The sequence below is a fragment of the Enhydra lutris genome, unplaced genomic scaffold, assembly GCF_002288905.1.
Source record: "Enhydra lutris kenyoni isolate GAN:26980312 unplaced genomic scaffold, ASM228890v2 scaffoldscaffold68, whole genome shotgun sequence".
NCBI classification, from domain to species: domain Eukaryota; kingdom Metazoa; phylum Chordata; class Mammalia; order Carnivora; family Mustelidae; genus Enhydra; species Enhydra lutris.
Genome location: NW_019154152.1, coordinates 15186138 through 15206931, shown reverse-complemented (window position 1 = coordinate 15206931; position 20794 = coordinate 15186138). Strand labels below are relative to the sequence as shown.

General features: G+C 55.7%; 1 protein-coding gene across 1 annotated transcript; it reads right to left on the bottom strand.

Moving 5' to 3' along the window:
• Positions 1-704: 704 nt before the first annotated feature.
• Positions 705-15091, bottom strand: LOC111159468 (tsukushi, small leucine rich proteoglycan). The gene is made up of 2 exons (XM_022521976.1): positions 15051-15091; positions 705-3790 (listed from the first exon to the last, which is right to left on the bottom strand). The coding sequence occupies exon 2, from the start codon at positions 3780-3782 to the stop codon at positions 2721-2723; it is 1062 nt and encodes a 353-aa protein (XP_022377684.1). The 5' UTR covers positions 3783-3790; positions 15051-15091; the 3' UTR covers positions 705-2720.
• Positions 15092-20794: the final 5703 nt, after the last annotated feature.

The following is a 20794-nucleotide window of genomic DNA, read 5'->3' as shown; positions in this document are numbered from 1 at the left end:
CACTCGTGGAGCTTCAGTCCCCCAGCTTTTGCAGATGTGACGCTGCAGCCCAGGGCAGAGGTGACCTGCCCCAGAACTCAGGTATCTTCTGCAGAAGGCCTGGCCTCCCCACAGTGCCTTCAGCACCACTTTGCACCCTTATTTTTGTAATTTAGTACTTTTTGTCCCCATTTGAAAGACACCTACATTCCATGTGCCCCCCTCCCCCCACCCTTCAAGGACTTAGGGAGGGCCAAGCCTCACTGGGTTAAAGTCCCTAGGATCCCTCCCCCTGCCCCTGCATTTGAAGGCTCTCTTGTCCCAGGGGATGAGGAAGGGAGAGAACCAATCTGAGGACCACGAGTGTTGAGGTCTCACCCAGATACCCACTCCCATGTTGACTGATGGGTGCTAGCCTCCCACTCATGGAGCCCGAGCCTGGGGGTGGGGGGAGGAGGGTTAAGTGACATGATGGGCAAGCTTCCCAGCCATACTTGTAGCCTGAATATTCTGGGTCCTGTGCCATTGTTCACCCATGACTCCCTCCTTGTTAGTGTCATCCCCCTCAGTCCAGGTTCACTTGTCCTCAGCTCTGTGGACCTGCCTCCTCCAGGAAGACTTCCTAGCCCCACCACAGGGCTCTTACAGCTCCCTGTGCAGCTCTTATGGTCAGGTATCTTTTGTGTGTCCTTCCCACTCACACCCGAAGAACGAGTCCCCGGGCACAGAGTAGGTAGCAGAAAAAAGCTTGTCATTGTCGTTGATGATGGTGATGGATGTTCCCGCAGACCTTGGCCAGTTAGAAGGAACAACTTAGAGACAGCAGAGGCATTCCGATGAGCTGGAAGCAAGCTCCGGGGACTGCAAGTTTGCAAACGGGAGTCAGGGTCCTGCAGCAGTCAAAATGCCAAGCAGAAACCAAGTACTGCTGGGGCTCAGGAGGGGGGAAGGGGGACCTTAGGGAAAGCTCTGAGGAGGTGAGGGAGGAACCAAGTCTATTAGAGTGGGAAGGAGTTGAGCGGCAGGGATGGCGGAAGGCCAAGGCCCCAGAGGAACAGCCTGAGCAAAGGCAAGAGGCGTGCCAGGGCCTGACACATCACGGAGCTGGGGCAGTGGGGAAAGGGGAGATGGCTAGACAGGGTAGCAGCCGCAGTGAAAAGAACAGCTCATTCCTGACTGGCTCCCTCGTGTCAGCTCACTGTCCCAATCCTGCGAGGCTCCTGGGCTTTTCTGGGAGAACAGGCTGCCCAAGATCTGGCCGTGGATGCGGGTCGAAGGATGGAAAGAGGGACACTTTATAGTGTTTATTCAATCAAGGACCAGTTAGGTGCAGGGTGGGGCTGGTGGGGGAGGACAGAGCTCTCATTGTTCTGTGGGCATCTCTGTGGGACCAGCCCCCCGAGGCCTAATGGGCCACATACTCTTGGCTACCACCCAACACCTCCTCCCTTAAAGCATCCCCAGGACACAGTATTACAAAAGTGAACAAATGCAATGCTTTTCTTCTTTTTACAAATGACACGTTTCCATCCCCTGCCGGCAGGGGTGGGGAGGTTGGGGGTTGAAGTGACAGCCATTACAAAGACAACTTTTATAAAACAAAGACTAAGGACAGAGCCCAGGGCTGGGGAGCTCAGACGCCACCTGGGGTGGACGGCATGAACTCTGATGGGGGTACCTGCCTCCTGATGGATGGGGGAGACAGGCCGTGGGGCTCAGGGCCAGTGGGGGCTGAATCCGGGAGGCTCCTGGGGGTTTCCGGGACCGCATGGACTCCTTGCTGAGTCCGTTAGAGGCGGTATGCGTCAGGGCTCAATGGATGAATTTCCAGTTGCTGCAGGACCCCATGCCAGAGTGGGACACTGGTAGGGTTGGGACTGGCATGCCTGAAGTTTCCAGAGGCTCTGCGGAGAGCTGACTTAACCTGTGCCACATGTCTGGTTACAGGACCCAGAGGCCCACTTCCGAGACCCTTGCCTGTCCTGGGAATGACAGGGAAAGGGCACACATGGCTGGATGGGGGAGCCCAGGAAGGGGACAGAGGGCATGATTTAGAGAAGACAGAAAAGTGCAAAGGGCCTCACTGGGAGGCAGGGCCCTGGGGCCAGCCATGCCTCTGCCGTGGTACCTCTGATTAGCCATGTTCCTTCTCCAGACCTCAGTTGTCCCATCTGTCACCTGAGGAGGTACACTTGATTTTTTCTCTAGTCCCTTCCATGACTAAGGTTCTACCTAGGGACCTAGAGGAAAAGAAAAGGATCAGTTGGGCCTCATGTGCCCAGAGCAAAGAGGGGGACTATTTCATAAAAGGAGCCCATGCCCCTGAGTGACTGAACTGGGGTCCCCAGGGGATGCTCAGCCATGGGCCTGACCTCCACCCTGCAGAAGTAGCTCCCTTCCACCTTCCTCCTGTCATGGATCAGGTTGGCCCAGGCCTGAGGGAAGGCACTTTGGTGACAAGTGGGGAAGGACGGCAGAGGACTGCTGTCTGGTTTGGCATCGAAGACCTTCTAGCTATAGTTTGGAGGACAACACGGAAAGAGGGACAAGACTTTGCTTCTGGGTGCTGGGCCCAGCTCCAAAGCCTCTCCCTCGGCCCACAGCTCTCTTCCGATGCTGCTGCCCCAGAGGCTGGCAGGGTCCCCCCCTCCCTGGCATTGGCACACAAAAATATAAGTTACCCAGGACCCTAGGGAGCCCAGAGTGGCAGTCCGTTATGTGGCCCCAGGCAACGCCATTTGTCACAAAGCGTCGGGGCCCTTAGCAGCCGGTTCCTGGGTGTCTACGCAGTGCAGGGCCACCTTGGGGCTGGAGCCCGGCTGCCGGGGGTAGGCGCCCTCGCGCACCAGCCGCCGGCACCGCACGGCCTGGCCCACGCTGATGCTCTGCAGGGCGGGCAGGTAGAGTAGCAGTGGCTCCGGCAGAGGCACCAGGCCCGTGCCCGACAGGTCCAGCTCCTGCAGGGAGCCCAGGCCCGAGAAGACCTCAGCTCCCGCCCATGTGAGCTTCGGGTTGCCCGACAGGTCCAAGACTTGCAAACTCTGCAGCTCCTGGAAGCCATAGGGTGCCAGTTGCGGGAGACCCTGTAGGCTGCCCAGTGACAGGTGCGTCAGGCCTGCCAGCCCCCGGAAGGCGCCTGGGCCAACAGTGGCCAATGGGTTCCCATCCAGGCTCAGGTAGCGGAGGGGCAGGTCTCGGAGGTCTGGAACGGTGCGGAGCCGGTTCCAGGCCAGGTTCAGGCTCTGGATGGTGGGCGCGGGAGGGCCGGCCCCTGCAGAGTGGGGTGTCAGGTGGTGGAGGAGGTTGTGTGAGAGGTCCACGTGCAGTGCCCGGCCCTGGCTGTGGGTCGTGAAGGCGGACACTGAGACCTCCCGGAGCCGGTTGTGGCTGAGATTCACGTCGCTCAGGGGTGAGCTGGTGAAGCTCTCTGTCGGCAGGTCTGCCAAGCCGTTGTGGCTGATGTCAAGCGACTCCAGGTAGCGAAGGCGGGAGAAGGCAGTGGGTGAGATGCTGGTGAGCAGGTTGTGGCTGAGGTCCAGACCCGCCAGAGTGGTGTAGCCTGGCCCCGCCAGCACCGACTCATTCACAGTTTCCAGTCGGTTGGAGGACAGGTCCAGGTGGGCTGTGTCCAGGGGGATGGGCACGGGCATGATGTGGGGGCCCAGGCCACTGCAATCCACGCGGGTCAAGCTGAAGCTGTCGAAGAGGCCAAAGGTCTCCACGTCGCACTGGCATCCGGGGAAGCACGGCCGGGTTGTCTGGGCCCCGCTCACAGCTAGCAACAGCAGCAGGGGCCACGGCATGGTGGGGGCTGGAAAGAGAGCCACAGGTGAGGGACGGCGGCAGGCTTCCCATACCAGACGGTTCTCGCCCAGCCACGGAAGCCATAAGCCAGTGTCTCTAGGCATGGCTGACCACTGCCACCACCAGTTCTGTCCTCCCAGAATGCTTCCCCTGAACACTCTTCCTCATACAGTTCCTGGTCCCCACTCCTCTTTGGCCTTGGTCTCTCCATCTGTACAGAGAAGGGGTTAGGCCAGATCGCTGGAGCAGTGGAACACTTTCTTTAAAAAAAGACTGGCAGGTAAAAGCAGCCAAGCTCTGGTTGACGTGAGGGTGGGGACTTGGAACATTCCAGGGCTGCTTACCACCCTGCTGGAAACCTCCTGAACTGGATGGGTCTTTGGCTGGCTTCTCCAGCTCTGATGGGCTAGGGTGCTCCATCCATCTCTGCTGAGCCAGTGCTGGGGGCCATGCTACCTGCTCCCTGACACGGTCCCCCTTAACCCTCACAGTGACACCAACTAAGATGTAGAAGGTTTGGAAAGCCGTGCTCGGCCACATGTACGGGGCAGGAGTGGGGGGTGGGGAAGGACCTGGATGGAGTACAGAGGAAGCATGACTCACTGTCATGGTTTGGCCATGTCTGAGCCATGTCTGAGACCCACACTCCATCCCCCGAGACTGAAGTCTTTCCCTGCAAGGGGACCTGCAATATCCATCCCCACCCTACCCCTTTTCTGGGTACAATAGCTGAGTCCCTAGTCCTGAGTCCCCTCCTTGGCCTGTCCTCCAGAGGCAGAATCCTTATTCCCACTTGGGACCCTGTGTCTCAACTTCAGATGGGCTCTGGGAACATCTGTCCCAAGCCCCTTCCCCCTTGCCCTATCCCTGCCCACATCTAATACAGCTTGCCCTTCCTTTAACCCAGGGCGGGCAGCTGGGCTGGTTCCTTCATTATACAGATGAAGAACTAGAGGCTCAGAGAGGACCCGGGTTTTTTCCCAAACTAGTGAAAGCAGGGCAGGATTAGAACCCAGGCCTGCCCAGTTCTAGTTCCCTCTTTTCATCTGCTTCCCCCAGCAGGGCTGGTGAGGTGGCCAGCAGAGACATGCCCAAGAGGGGCTTTTCCTCCTGACACATGCTATGCCTCAGTTTCCCGCCCTGTACAATCATAACAGTAGCTGTCAGCCATGCCAGGCACTCCACGTAAGCTGTCACACTCATTCCTCACACCCACACACACCTGTGTGACCCGAGTCTGAGTTCACACCTACTGCAGCTCTGCGGACAGAGGTGCTGAGGGAGGGGCTTGCAAGGGGCTGAGAGAGGGTTGAGTAGGGAAGGCCTCTCACTGCCCAGTCTAGTGTTACCCCCTCTTGCCACATAGCGGCCACTCTGCCTGGGGGGACAGAAGGCACCCAGGGTCACCCCAGCAGGTCTCTTCTCCTGGGGTGGCCCTGCCCTGCCCCGCTGCCCAGTCTCCCCCACAAACCCTCCCACTGGCCCTCAAGGTGGGGTGGGTGGGGCGGAGCTGCAGGATAGCATTACCAGCCACACATGAAACTGAAGGGGGCAGCCATCCGATCCGCACTCTGGCTCGGGCAGAGGCGGTGAGAAGTGGGGCTCTTCTGTCTCCCCCTATGTGGGCCTCCCCTCTCCCCACCCCTTTCTTTTGTAGAGTCCAATTTGAGGATTAAACCCGGCCCAGGTGCATCCTGGGCTTGGTCCCAACTGAGGCGGGACAGAGTGTTCCAACGTCTGGGACCAAAAGGAAAATATTGAGTTGCTCTAGGCCCCCTTTGTTCTGCTGGGTTAGCTTCTCACCCCAGGGGTTCATTACCACTCAGAGCCCCACCTTCCCTGCCAAACCGATCTGCCCATACGCACCCTTCCTGGGGTTTAAACAACCCTCCCCCGCCCCCTGCCACAGGCCCCCGCGGTTACCCTCTGGTTCCCAAAGGTGATTATACAATGTGCCTATTAAATGCCAGATGGCCCCTCGTGAGCTCCTGCTTATGTAACTGGCAGCCTGAACACAGCCCAAACCCTCTCCCCAGAGCAGGGGCCTCTCACCGCACTCCCCAGGCCTCCGCCTCTCCTCCTCACCGCAAGGCAGTCATCCCCCGCCCTGCCCTCTTCACACGAGGTGATTCAACTCCCACCGAAGTGCAATGCAAACTGGGAAGGGCTGGGCACAAACGCAAGGTGGTCATTACCAGCCTCTGGAGGAAGGACAGCTGATGTAAAGGGAGCACGAGCACAGACCGAGACCCACCTGTGTAACTGCCCTTGTGGGTGCTCCCTCAGCACCCCAGACAAGGTCCTCCCCAGCCCTGCGCAGCGGCCGCCTCTGCCGGGGGCCCCATTCTGTGCCAGGCCTGGACATTCCCAGTGACAAGTGCTGACGGGGGCAGTCTGAGCCGGTCCCCACGACGGGCCAGTGCTGAACTGGCATTTGATCCCACATCTGCGGTCACAACAGAAGGTCAGCCGTCTTGGGTCCATTTTAGAGGACACGGAGGATGAGAACTGAACTCTGGCCTTGGTAATCTCCAAACTGGTTCGGTTTAAGTGGAACACGCACTTCTGTACTTTGCTGGGAAAGGAGGAGGGCAGCGGCCAGAGTGCTCAGGCCAGGCTCCACAGTCTTTAATACTCAGTGGCCCTGGGCTTTCATGAGCTCACAGCAGAGCCCAGAGGCCTCTCTGGGGTGTCCCAGGCAGTGGAGAGAAAGAAGCCCCCGAGATGCCTTAAGACTTTGGAGGTGTGGGCTGGTGTCTAAGAGTCCATGTCCCTGTCCTGCCCAAAGGAGATCCCCTCTGGGGTAACATAAAGAGGGGTGACTTTGCACACGAGTGTCTCAGAGATGCTAGGGCCTGGCACTGTGGCTCCAAGCCCTTAGCAAAAGCCTCAGGAGCCAAGGGGAAGGCAGAACTTTCTCAGAGGGGAGACTGAGGGAAAATAAGGAATATTCTGGCCAGGGGTGTGGGCTGTTTATAGTTTACAAAAGGCTTTTTTGCTCATTAGATGCTGCGAGGGCCGCAGAATGGGGCGTGTCACCCTGCCCTGGAGTGATGAGGAGCCTGTGACCCATCGTGCAGTGACTTGTCCACAGCACCCCCGCGAGGTGATGGTGGCCCATGTTCAGCCTCTTATCTTCTGATTCCAGGCTAGGGCTTCCCAGCCCACTCAGGATGGCTGGTGAAGATGGCTGGTGAAGTCTCCTAGGGATCTTAGAGAGGCCACAGAAATCATGCTCAAAAAAGTGGCTTCACAGAGGGGGCCGATGCCATAATGCTAGGTATCATAAGGATAGACTACATGTCTAGGAAAATCTTAACTATGCACTAAAAACAAAAACAAAAACAAAAACAAACACAACCAACCCAAATCCTAATTTTGGAAGTCCAGAAGAAAATATATCCATGCCACAGTAGTTTTTCGTTAGTTGGTAGAACTTTGAGCGATTTCAACATGTCTTAGTCTCCTTTTCTCCCCCTATTTCCTCTCTTACAGGAGAAATATACATGAAACACACTGATAAACACACTAATAGAGCCTCCTAAAAGACCATGGCCACTTCTGCATTCTCTGATCTTGGCTAGCCACAATCTGAGCCTCACAATCTCACAATCTCTGAGCCTCACTCTCCCCATCTGTAAAATGGACATGTGAATAGCCAGCTCACAGGACTGTGGAGGACATGAACTAGAATGGTGGCAGTGAGGCCCCTGGCAGGCTTCCTAGCACATGGGAAGACTGCAATGTGGGTACCCTGTCTTCCCCCATAAGATAGGGAGCAGGTGGGTGGGGGCCAGCAGGTGGGCCTGACCCATCTCTCTTCCTCCTTCCTTCAGCACACATGCATGAAACATGTCCAAGCTCTTATCAGCACCCCCTGGAGCGCAGTTCTTTTCTGGGAGGCATGCTGTTTCTCCACAAGGCTGCTGGATGGGAGAAGGGATGAGTAATGTTGAGTTCCTTGAGTTTCCTTGACAGAAACCACCAGCCTCCACTCCGTGGAGAGGAAAGGCCTTCACAGAGAGCCAGAAACCTTGGACACTGACTTGCAGTGTGAACCGGGCAAGTCACTTTACCTCTTCAGACTGGTTCCTTAGACTATGAATCTGGGATGGTAATGATGGTCCCATGAGCCTCAGAGGGGACGGGTGTGAAGATGAGACTGGAAAGCAGAATATTCCCATAGAGAAATGAGGCCCCAGGAAGTGGAGGCCATGTGATGGAAAGATGGCACCTTTCGAGCCGACCTACAGCCATATCCACTATGGAGGTCACTGCTCAATCCCAGCACTGCAGCCTGGGGGAGCCCAGGCTGACGTGGTGCTCTGGGAGGCCTCTACCTACTGATGAGCATTGGCCCTCCAGATGAGAACTGTCATTCTGGGATCCATTCCCGGCTCTGAAGGAGCTAAAAGTCTGGGAGCTGGTGACGTGCTAAACTGGGCGACCTGCAGAAGTGACTTCCACTCTGCCCATCTTCTCACCTAAAATGGAGACAATAACCTCTCCCTCAGGGATTCACTGTGATGACCAGAAACCACAGTGCCGGGATGTGACCGATGGGCGGATGATGAGTGCTTGTGCCTCCTCCCTCCGAGGGCCCTCCCCCATCCCCTTCACCTCTCTCTGGGGACTGAAGGGGACGCAACAGAATGACCATGCGTGGTGACAATACAGACCCTGGAGGACAGCCAGGAGCCCTGGCCTGGTCTGCTCACTCTTGTGGAGGAGTCCCCTCTCCTCCTTGAGCCTCAGCTCCTGTGGCTTCGCAGTGAGAGGTATAGCCCAGCAGCCTCAGCGTCTTGGGAGGTCATCATGTACCAGAGGCATTTACTAAATCTCTACTAAGTGCAGGACACTGAGCAAGGCCATGAGAGGTGCATGCTGGGTGGAAGTGGGGGGGACCAGGTCCCTGTCCTCACGAGGCTTACAGACCAGCAGCGGGGACAGGAGAGCAAGTCGGAACAAGATCGCTAACATCTGTCCTGCACCCAGGAAAACAGGATTCTCGTGCCCAGTGTGCCGCTAGCTGTGTGACCTTCATGGTTTTTTCTTTCTTTGAGCCTTGGTTTTCCCATCTGTGTAAAACAGTACAGACTCTGCCTCCCTCTGGGACCTGTGACCGACCCTGGGCAGAAAGGGAAAGGCAGACAGGTGGCCCCCATTGAAAGCAAGGGAGGGAAAGGATCTTTGGCCCGAGATGCATCACTTCTTTTCCAAACCCTGACCTGCAGATAAAAGACACTGGTCAGCCAGCCTACAGAACACAAGGGCTTAGAAACTACCCACCTCGGGCTGGGGGTACATAGCATAATGTCCTCTGGGCAAGGCCACTGTGACTCTAAGGAAAGTTGGCCCATGGCCCTGTGAGGTCAGATGACAAAGCCGCGTGACTATTTACTAACAGACTCCAGGCAGCTCTCCCTGCCGTCACAGCGAGGGCCTGCTCAGACAGCCCCCAGGACAGGTGTGGCCACATCAATCCCATTCCCCAAACCCTCCCAACCTCTCCTTTTACCTACAGACATCAAGTTCACCCTGGCACGGAGGCACGCTGTCTCCACAGTCTCCCCTCCCCCAGGTGAGTCCCCATCTTAATCTGAACCTACAGTGAGGAGCTCTGAACCACTCTTGGCCCTTGCACGTAATTCCTCAAACTTGGATACTTCAGGGTGGGGAACTGGAAGGTCCCCCAGAGATCCTGGGTAACTGGTAGTGACGACAAGGAAATGGCAAAGCAGGGCCCAGGACCTGGTGCCTGACGGCGGCCAATAGCCCCCGCATCCACGGGGCCTGCTGTGGCCCTGCCTGCGGAACAAAGCCTGTTCTGTCCACTCGGGCCCCAGAGCCGTGTCTCCCAGCCGGGGCCTCTCCCGCCATCCGTGTGTCTCCCTGGGGTGCACACTGACTACATTCTCTCCTGTGATTACCTGCCTGGCTTCTGACTTTAAGCATGGGCGGCTTGGGGCAGCAACTCTGCCTTCTTCACCTGTTTGTCCCTTCCCCTTCCTGGGGTCGGAGCCAGACCTGGAGGCCACGGCAGACACTGGCGGGGGGAGGAACAGGCCAGCAATTCAGGCTCAATGGCTGGACTCAGACCCAGGTATAAGGCCAGCCCCGCGCCTGTGTGCCTTGGGCAAGTATCAACCTTGTTGGGTCTCAGTGTCTTCAATAGGAATGAAGACACAGTTAGTCAAAGCGTTATGGGAGAGTGTGGGAAACACTCAATTCCACATCTGTCACATCTTAAGAGCTCCATGCATGGTAGTCGATGATGGCGATAATTTTTGAAGCTTCCAAAAGGCAATGACCATGTTATTCCATCCAAGGACCCAGCGCAGTGCCAGGCACCCAGCAGGTCTGTAACTGCTTGTACTAAATTCTCTGGACAGTGTGCTGGCCCCGGCTGGCCAGGCTCCAAACTCCTTCCTCCTTCTCCGAGACTGATCTAGAGCTTAGGGTGCCGGCTTAGGCCTTCCTGGCTCCAGGTGCCTGCCTCTGGCGCCGCACTGCAACATCTCTGGGCCAAAGATTTGCCAGCTCCTCACCACAACTCCAAGAGGGAGCCCCTGGCACAGGAATGGGGTGGGCGGAAGGCTGAGCCTTGGGCTGGACAAGGGTCCCAGCACCCACCTGAGACAGACTGCTCTCTGCCAGGAGCTCACTTGAGCTAATGTCAGTGAAATCCCCAGGTGGAAATTCCATGAACATCCTGTCCCCCAACCCCTACTTAGTCAGCTCTGGAAACGCAAGGCAGAAAGAATTTCAGGTCCTTGAGGGCTGACTCTCCCAACAGAATCGCTAATGCCACACATCTGTACAAACACATCAGTTTACCCTGCACCTTCTACTTCACTGTCTTGACCATGGACCAAGGACCACACTCCTTGACCATGAAGGTCACTGTCCCTATTTTGCAGACGAGGCTCTCATGATTCAGCTGGGTAGTAGAGGAACCAGGTCTCACACCCAGATGTCTGAGCTCGAAATCCCTCCTTATGCCGCTGAGACTCAACTTACAAAAGGGCCCGTGAAGGCAGTGGCTAGAGCTGGTCATGCTGGACTGTAATTACGTTTATCTGTCTGTCCTATAAGCAGCAATGGGGTCAGATGGATTTTTATGTCCTTGCAGAGCACTGGGGCTGACACAGAGCACTGGACACTGTACTAGGCATTCAGAATACTACCACTGCATGAGAGGACACCTCTTGACCTTTCCGATTTCTCAACTATGATCCGTTTGGTCACCTTGCAAGCTCGGCAGGTTAGATAGCACTGTGTCTCTCTTACAGCCACGTGAAGAGACCCAGAGAGGTTCAGTGATTTGTCCGGAGTCACACAGCCAGTGAGGATAGGGGCTGGACTCAGGATCCAAATACTCTGTGCCCAGGCTCCTCTATGACATTATCCCTGGTACAGCTGGGCCCAGCAACCTTGCCGGAGGAGGATGATCTACAGGGGAATGGGCAAGGCTCCTAAGACTATTTTTTCTGTCCAGCGTGTCTTCTTTCTGAAGCTTGCCAAGTCCCCTTTGGTGAGAGGCAGCACGTGTAGACTCACAGGGAGGCAGTCTGGGGCAGAGGAATGGGTTTTCCAGCCTGGCAGACTGGGCTCCAACCCCACAGTGCCTCTCCTGCGAGGGGGCTCGCATATGCCCTCACCCCTGAGTCAGAGGCTTCCTCAGTAACATGGTGAGAATTCTCGTATTGCTCCCAGCAGGTCACTGGGAGGATTAAACAAAGTAAAATGAAGAAGACAGGTCCCAGGCCTGGCATGCATTGGTGCTCACAGCAGGTGGGTTCCTGCCCCCTAATGTTCCTGCTTTCAGGGCCCAGGAAAGAAAAAGGAGCTGTGACACCAGCATCTGAAGGTGAAGCAGGGGCAGAGTTTAAAGAATCCCATCCAGAGCCCAGCCTGGGCTACAAATGCTGACCAGACCTGTCAGGGACTTGGGAAGTGGATATGGAAAGGTTGCAGAAGCCGAAGCAGGCTGAAACAGGTGTGTCACCTGTGACAGAATGAGGACAGAACGAGAATTGGTGGCTATCCCTGGGTAGGTAGGTCCCCATCTTCCCCTCTCTCACCCCCAAGCCAGGCAGTGAGCTCGCCCTGCCCAGGTTCAGCTCAGGAGGCCTCCTGGCCTGGACTGCTACAACGGCCTTGTTCCTGGCCTCCTGCCTCCTATTATTAGCCTTACTGGGCACCGGAGTACAATCCCAACAGAAGACTAGGACCTCACCATTGCTCCCACTTAAAACCCAACCCACAAAGACGGCTTGCCAGACCAGAAGCCTATCTTGCCTCTAGGGCCCCACACCTTTGCACAGGTTGTTTCCGCTGATGAAGATGACGAGATGACAGAGATACCCTTCTTTTCTTTGTCTACGATGCACTGTCCCCCTAGGCTCCTGTGGCCTCTGGGCTGCTTGCTTGTAGCAAAGTATGATACACTTTGTGGTTTTGACTGTCTTCGGATCTGTGTCCTGCCCATCTCCTATGTGGGGCCTGGCCACGTGAAAGGGGATAAACCAGATGAATGAAATGTCCTGGACGAAAAGCTTCCCCCTGCTGGTGAGGACAAATCTGGCCCAAGCTTGCAGGAGACTTCGGCTTTGCCAGGTGGTGAAATCAGGTTTAGGACCACAGCTGAAGCTGTCTCTGCCTTCCATTGTCAGTGCAATGCCCCAGTGGAAGGCACACCACAAACCTCGTCTCATTTTGTTAGCACATGTCATCCCTCATCCTATCTGGCATTCACAACAGATCAGTTAGACAGGAATTACTACTATTCACATCTTAAGGATGAGGAGACTGAGAATCAGAGGTAAAGTTACTTGCCCAAGGTCACAGAGCCAGGAAGAAACAAAGTGGGAGTAAAATCTAAGTTCTTGACTCTAACTCTGCCTGCAGACTGGCCTGCCAGTCTCCAGCATTGCCCTCGAGCCAGAGGAATTTTTCTTGGAATTACCAAGCCCATCCTATTACGCCTGCTTAAACCCTCCAGCAGCTCTCCACCACCTGCAGGTACAAATCCCAGCTCCTAGGCCCAGCATTCAAGGCCCTCATATTGGGTCCCTCCCTTCCCTCCCAGCAGAATTCTGGTCCCCACCCCACACCAACACACACCTCCAATCTGATAGTCTGCAATGCTGACCACCTCTCTGCTATTTTCAGAATACACAGCCACAAAGTGCTGTTCCCTCAGTGGAAGACACTTCCTGCCTGCCAGGCACAGTCCCCTGGCCTCCCTCCACTGCTGCATCCCAGCCTTCCCTTTCCCAGGCTGCAGGGGCTTCAGGCCCACCTCACTTCATCCCTCCCTAACTTCAAAGCCACCTTCCCTCCCCCCATTCAATACAGCAAATTACTGCCTGGAGACAGAATGGAGGTGTGCACCAAAAATCAAAGGGTTGGGGCACCTGGGTGGCTCCATGGGTTAAGCCTCTGCCTTCAGCTCAGGTCATGATCTCAGGGTCCTGGGATGGAGCCCCACATCGGGCTCTCTGCTCAGCGGGGAGCCTGCTTCCCCCCTCTCTCTCTGCCTCTCTGCCTGCGTGTGATCTGTCTGCCAAATAAATTTTTAAAAATCTTAAAAAAAAAAAATCAAAGTGTTTCCAGTTTCTGGGGTCTCAACCAGTCAGCCACAACAGAAAGGGAGGGGAGTTGTCAACACCTTCCTTTCCAGAAGGGAAACTGAGACACGGAAAGGGGGGGGGAAGGCGCCAGCGGTTGCCTCCTTCCTAGGTGAGTGGCTTGTGGCCCACCTTCACATCTGCAGCATCCCCAAAACTCCGGGTTAAAGACGGGGGTAGGAGATGAGAGGACGGGGAGAGATGGTGTTAGGGCTATCTCTGCGACTCCACATCAAAGGCCCAGCAGGCTCCCACCGCTGAGGACTCCCTCTTGGTCAGACCTAGGCTCCACAAGTCTGGACTAATCTTAAGGGTAGAGCAGGCAGGGAGGAAGGATCGGAGAAGTTCCTGAGTCACCTCCTCTTCCCGGCCAAGTGTGGGCGGCATAGCTCTGGCCGAATTCCGCGGCGCGGGTAATCCCGACTGCACGGTCGGCGCCCAGAGGAGTTCTCTCGCTCTCATCGAGGGCAGAGTGACTGCGACTCCAAGAGGCTGAGCAACTCGCCCAGAGCCGTATTGTGGGCCCATAGCTGTCCCACTGGGAACCAGTAGGTGCCGTGATCCCAGAGGCCGTCGCCTCCTCACCTACGGGATCCGAGGGCTGGTCCCCCAACCCCGCGGGGGCGGGACGCCGACGGAGAGCGGATCTCAAAGCGGAGCCAGGGGCTGGGGCCGGCCTCTCGCCAAACAGACACGTCTCTCTCGGTCACATACACTCTCTCCGAGAAGAACGGGGCTGGCAACACCGGCTGCCATCTCCTCTTCCGTTTCCAGCACACACACACAAACACACACACCCCGCCGCCGCCGGCCGCCGGAGCCCAGGACTGACCGTTTACTTCTCTTCTCCCAGCTGGGTCGGCTGGGGTGTCCAGCGCGCTCCGCCCAGCCCCGGCCAGGGCGAGTCCCCTAGCGCGGCTGACCCCCCCGCCCCATCTTATCCCACCCCCTTGCGGCTCTAAGGACCCCAGGAGGTGAAAGAGGGATGGCTGCAAGCGCCCCTGCCCCGGCTGCGGCGGGAGGAGGGCGGGGGCTGTTGCCGGAGGAACCAGTTGAAAAGTTTGAAGTCAAGTCGGGGGCCCGGGTGAGCAGCAGGGGAGCAAGGAGTTGGGTGGTGTCTGGCTCTCGGCGCGCACACACTCCACGGACATCCAACCCAGACACGTCGACAGGCACAGACCACGTACGCGGACACACGACGATGAGCCCACCCACACCCACAACCAAACGCGAGCCCACAAAACGTGGACATAGGCACTAAACAGCCACACAAAGCCACGGACACACAAAGGCTCAGGCACATGCACATCCCCGGACCCAAATCTACAAAGACCCGCAAACGCGGGATGCACGTGTCCGCACAAAGACCCCGGAGGCTCTGGCCCCCGGCCCGCGCCCAGAGCCTTTGTCTCCTGGAAGCCCTCTCCCCTTGGTACGGGTTCCCTACCCCGGCCGAGCCCCGGGCGCCCCGCAGCCACTGCCGACGCCCTGGATCCAGGAAAAGTTGAGGGGCCCGGGGCCCGCCCCCAGAGTCCAGCGCCGCCTGCCAGCCCGATGGGGCGGCGAGGTTCGGGTCGGGGGTTCCGGACCTTAGTCCGCAGCGCGCACTCCCGCTCCGCCGGGACCCACACCCACCTGGAAGCCTACACCGCAGCCGCCTCGGCGCGCTCACCCAGGCGGCCCAGCCGCGGGCCCTCCGGCCGGCGCTTTTCTCGGCTCGGCGCGGCCCGCCCCCCGGCCCCCGCCCGCCCTTGGGAGCCCCCCCACCCGCTCGGCGCCCAGTGGTGGCTCGGGCCCGCCGCCCGACGACCTAGGGAGTGTCGCCAAAGTGCCGGCTTTCCCGGCGCGCGCGCCCGCCCCGCCCACCCGCCTGCCTGCGGAGCCCTAGCCGAGCCCGGGTTCCACCCTAGGGAGCGTCTCAAAAGTGCGCACGCAGCTCCCGCCCACTCCAGCAGGCCTGGCTCCCAGCTTCCTGCAAACGGGATCCCTGCCTCCTCCCCTGGAGCGCCTGAGCAACCTCAGCAGATGGCCGCACGGTCGGGAACATCTGGAGGTCGCAGGAGTGAGTGTGTGTGTGTGTGTGTGTGTGTGTGTGTGTGTGTGCACGCGCCCTCGCGCGCGAGTGAAAGAGAGAGGGTCGGGGGACCTTGGTAAGAAAGAGATTGGGTGGGTGAGGGTTCCCTCTTCTCCAGCTCATACCCTCGTTTTTTTTTAAATGAGTGAAAGAGGTCCAGAGACATTAGTGAGAAGTAGACAAGGAATCTGAAACCGAGAAAGACTGGCTGAAAGACGAACCCGCAGAGGGGAGAGAGAGAGAGACAGGCTTAGGCAGAAAAACTAGCAGGAGAGGAGAGGGAAAGCAGCAGACTTATTTTCTCACAGTGGACTTGTGGTTGGATTTCTAAGAAGGGAAACTGCTTGTGTGACTAGGCACCATTTATTCCTCCCTCTGCAGCTCATTCTTTCTTCACCTCTCTATGTTTATAAGGTTAGGAAGACAGCCAATAAATAAATAAATAAATAAATAAAATAAAATCAAAACTTTTAAAAATGGGGATTGGGAGAGAACTTGCCTGGTGGATGCATTCCCAGTGTGGGGCTGGGGAGAGGGGTGAGTTTGAATTTTCCAGTCTACACACCTGGACAGGGGTTGGGGGGGAGAGTTGTCAGGCACCCAGAGGTATCTGGCCCAGGGGTGGAGGGAGGCTTTTGTCTTGAGCCCTGGACCTCCCAGGAACCCCCCTGCTGTGGAGAGGGCCCCTGGGGGCGGAGATTGGGCAATGTTCCCCCTTCAGTGGCCCAGACTTGCACTCCCAGTCTTTTTGCTTCTTACTTCTGTTTTACTTTTCTTCTTTTTTAATGACAAAAGTTGCTTGGGCTTGTAGTGTATGTGTCTGCCGTCTGCCTGGGGAAGCGGGGAGGTAGTAGAGAGATGGGGAGAAGGAGTGGAGGCCACTACCCCAGCCTCAGGGGAGTAAAATTGGATCTGCTACACGGAGCACAAGTGTTCTTGCAAATCCTCCCCTGGGCTCAGTGACTGCGTAGGTCCTGTGGATGGGGCTTACCTGGGCTGAGACCCCCCAGACCCTGACCGTTAGGGAGGTGAGGGGAGAAGGCTGGGAGCCTGGTCTTATCAGTGTGGGAACCGGAAGAGCTCTCCTCTCTCCTCTGCCTCTGCCCATTGTCCTCCCGCAATTAGAAACCCAGCTGCCAGAACTGGGAGGCCAGAGGGCCAAGCAGCCAGACTTCTCATCAGTCTTTGAAACAGTACCACAGACTTCTTACATCCACTCACAGCTGAGTTCATAATAAATGGGCCGCTGAGTTTCAACTCTGCACCCCCTAAACGTTCTCTGTGCAGCCTGGTGCCCTCAGGAGGAGGTCGGGCCCTTCCCAGGCCTTTCACCCTGCCTGGGGGAGGAGACCCCAAAAAAAGCATTTGGTGCAGGCCCTGAGCTTGGCTGGAGTTTGGGTTCCAGCCCTGCCACTTCCCAGCTTTGGGTAATCTTAGGCAAGTCACCTATCCTCTCTGAGGTTCTGCCACCTCCAAAGAGACTGTTATGAGAAGTAAACACAGTAACTTAGTAAAGCGATAAAACTTCTCACAAGAAGCGCCACCCTGCAGTGTTCATTGCCATTATTATCCCTAAATCTCTCCCAGAAAGGATGGTGTAGAGGCTGGAAAGCCCAGCAGGCTTGGGAGGGGAGGGGACAACGGGGAAGGGGAATGGCCATCTGACTCTCTGGCCCCCTTCCCTGTGGGGGAGGGGGATTTCTTTCAGTGCAATCCCCCTGGGGCCTGGCCTGGAGACTTTCTTCCTCCCCTCCCTTGATGTGGATGGAGTTCTGGAGTGAGGCTCCTGCTGGGCTGTGGAGAAATGAAGATAAATACTCAATCAACTCCCAGGGAACTCAGGGGGTGGGGGGGAAGGGGGAGTGCTAACTTCCACTGCCCTTTGTATGGGGGAGGTGTCTAGCCAGCTGGGCTGGAGGATCCAGGCTCCCCCAAAGCGCTTCTCAACTAACATAACACATACATAACATAAACATGAGGACCAGCCCTTCACACCCTGGTTGGGGGCTGCACACAGTTTGCAGTTCCCGAGTCCTCCTGCCTACATCATTTCTCTGATCTTCCCTAACTTGGGCTTTGGATAGCCCAGTGTCCGTCAGCCCTACTCACCTCCCTTGTCTGCTATCTACACTACAGCAAGAATAACCTTCCTAAACTGCAAATCTGCAAAACTGATCATGACACTTGTCTACTTAAAGCCTTCAGAGGCAAAAGCCAAACTCCTTGGCTTGGCATTCAAGGCCCATGGATATGTACCCCCCCCACACCGTTATCTCTACCTCTTCAGCCTCATTTCTGGCCACCCCCTCTTTACACACTCAAAGCTCTAGTCCTCTAGTCACCTGGAATTGGGGAAGGGAGATGGGTGGGGAACATCTCTACATTCTTCAAGTCTCTGTCCAGATTCCCCTCTGGCAGGAAGCCGTCCGCCTGTCGAAGTTTGTCCTTCATTCTATTACGTTGCCACTCCCTTTGTACATAGGTACTATGACTTTCCCATTTTCTTCACCCTCCTGTGGTCATCTTGACCATTATCACATGCCAGGGACTGTGCTGGATACTTGAAATGTCATTACATAACTGAATCCCTGATTGATAGTGGTGAGGCTCAGAGAAGGCAAGAGATCTGTCCAATGTCACACAACCTGTTTTCTGCAGAGCTAGAACAATAGTTAGGGCACCAGTGCTCCTTGTACAATCCACGCAAAAGCAAAATGTGGTATCATAAGAGAGACCTCGGGACCAAAGTGTTGCAGATGCAAACCATTGCTCTATACTCATCTGCCGATGGACTTTGGACTAGTCCCTTCCTTTGGGACTGAGGCTCAGTTTCCTTACTTGTTTTTTTTTTTTTTTTTTGTTTTGTTTTTTAAGATTTTGTTTATTTGACAGATGGAGATCACAAGTAGGCAGAGAAGCAGGCAGAGAGAGAGGAGGAAGCAGGCTCCCTGCTGAGCAGAGAGCCCCATGTGGGGCTCGATCCCAGGACCCTGGGATCATGACCTGAGCCGAAGGCAGAGGCTTTAACCCACTGAGCCACCCAGGCGCCCTCAGTTTCCTTACTTGTAAAATGGGAATAAATAAGAAGCCCTACCTCACAGAGATGTAGCAAGGATCAAATGAATTAACATAGATGCAAAAATGTTGTACCATACGCTGAAGGGTGCTCTGTGCTTTTTTTTTTTTTTTTAAGATTTCATTTCTTTATTTGAGAGAGAGACAGTGAGAGAGAGCATGAGAGGGGAGAAGGTCAGAAGGAGAAGCAGACTCCCCGTGGAGCTGGGAGCCTGATGGAGTACTCGATCCCGAGACTCCAGGATCATGATCCCAGCCGAAGGCAGTTGCTTAACTGAGGCACCCAGGCGACCTGGTGATGTCCTCAACCAGTCCTACGACAACTGAGTTCTTTTTTCTCAGGACTCTCCAGACTGGAGGTCACAGACTGGAGGTCAAAGTCACCAGTTGTCCCCTCGGTTGCCTTGCGCATTTCCTATGTTTTGAGAAAGCTAAAAGGTCTTTTTCTCTCCCTTATCACAGCTTTCAAGCCCTGACCAGAAAATCCGTCAAATCCAGTGCATTTCCATGAACCTCCCGAATCTCTAACTATTTTTCTTGCTGCATTTTCTTCTTTCCAGCTATCAGAAGCATGTAGATCTAAAGTTAACGGAGCCTTGGGACCACATGAGGCAATAATAGAAAAGAAGAGCTGGAAGGCAAAGACTGCCTGTCCAAGCCCCTTTCTGAGTCCGCAGGGCTGAGCAGGCTTGTGCTCTGCTGTGTTCTGTAAAAGCTCGTGTGGTGATTCTGATGTCAGTACGGGGACTAGGGGACACGGCCGAACTCCTCAGGGCTTGCGAAGTCCTTCCACACACGGTTTCTTTTTTGGTCCTCTGAGCACACTTCTTAGGTCGTCTCTTATCTCCATTTTACAGATGGGGAAATTGAGCCTCAGAAGGGACCCATCTAGCGGCAGACATCTAGGACTTACACCCTTCTCTGACAGAGCTCCAGCCAGTCCTCGGCGGGGCAGAATTCTGTGCCCGACCTTTGCCGGTGTCTCAGCAGTCTCTGTGGGATGAATACTCTTCTCCTGCCAAATCAAATGCTTCCCTAAATATTTCTCTCCCACTCTCCCACCTCCACGCTTTTTCCCCTGCCTGGAATGACTTTCTCAGTTCAGTTTGCCAGCTGCAGTCCTTGTGGTCTTCCAAGGCGAGCTGCCTCCTCCACAAAGACATTTTCATTTCCCCCAGTTTCTCTTCCTTTGAGCCTGGAAGCCCTTGGTCCAGGCTTTGGTGCTGCCCCCTCTCTAGCCCTGCCCCCTGCTGCCTCCGGACGCCCCAGCATCCCCAGTGTCAGAGTTCCTGGCAGGTTCTGTCCATTCCTCACTGCCTCCCTGTCTCTGTTCCTGCTCTGCCCCCCTACAGAAGTGCCCCTTACTCCATCCCATCTCCCACAGATTCAGAATCCGGCTGAGTCTCACCTTCTCCAGGAAGCCTCACCTGACTTTCCCAATCCTCGGCTTGACCCTTGGTGGAGGCCCTCCTCAGTGCATCAGTAGGATAGCGAGGAGACCTCTGTCTTGAACAAGGTTGTTCATTCATTCATTCACTCATTATGGCAAGGTGGAAACTTTTGGGCCAAACTATGGAGGTACGAATCCCAGTTTCAGAGTAGGGAAGTCCTAAAACTTCTCTCTCTGCCTTACATTTCTTCTTTTTTTCAAAGAAGATTTTATTTTTAGGTAACCTCTACACCCAATGTGAGGCTCTGATCTACAAGCCCGAGATGGAGAGTTGAAGGCTTCATCGACTGAGTCACCGGGGAGCCCCCACCTTCCATTTCTTATCTGTAAAGTGAGAAAAATAGTCTCTCCCTCAAAGGTTATTGTAAGAATTAAATGAATTAATCCATGTAGACTGTGGAGAACAGAGTCTGGAATATAGCGAGCCCCTGATGAATGTTGGTGACTACTATTATGATTAATTCATTCATTCTATAGCAAACATTTGTAAAACTAGACAGAGAAACTGAAGCAGGAGCCTGATTGTATGGCCGGGGAGAACACAGTGTGGAGTGTAGGAAGTTTGGCAGGCACAAAGATTTGTTTTCCTCCTGCAGAGAGAGAGAAAAAAAAAAAGGAAGGTGGCTTTGGCCTTAGGAGTGAGGAATGGGCCCAGTGGAGAGGGAGGCTCCCTTCCTCCGGTGGGCCGTCTCAGCAGGAGACCCTGGTTTGCACAGCAGCCCAAGACTGTTCATCCAATCTGCCAGGGCCTCAGCCTCTAGGGTCCCAGTCTGCTGTCGG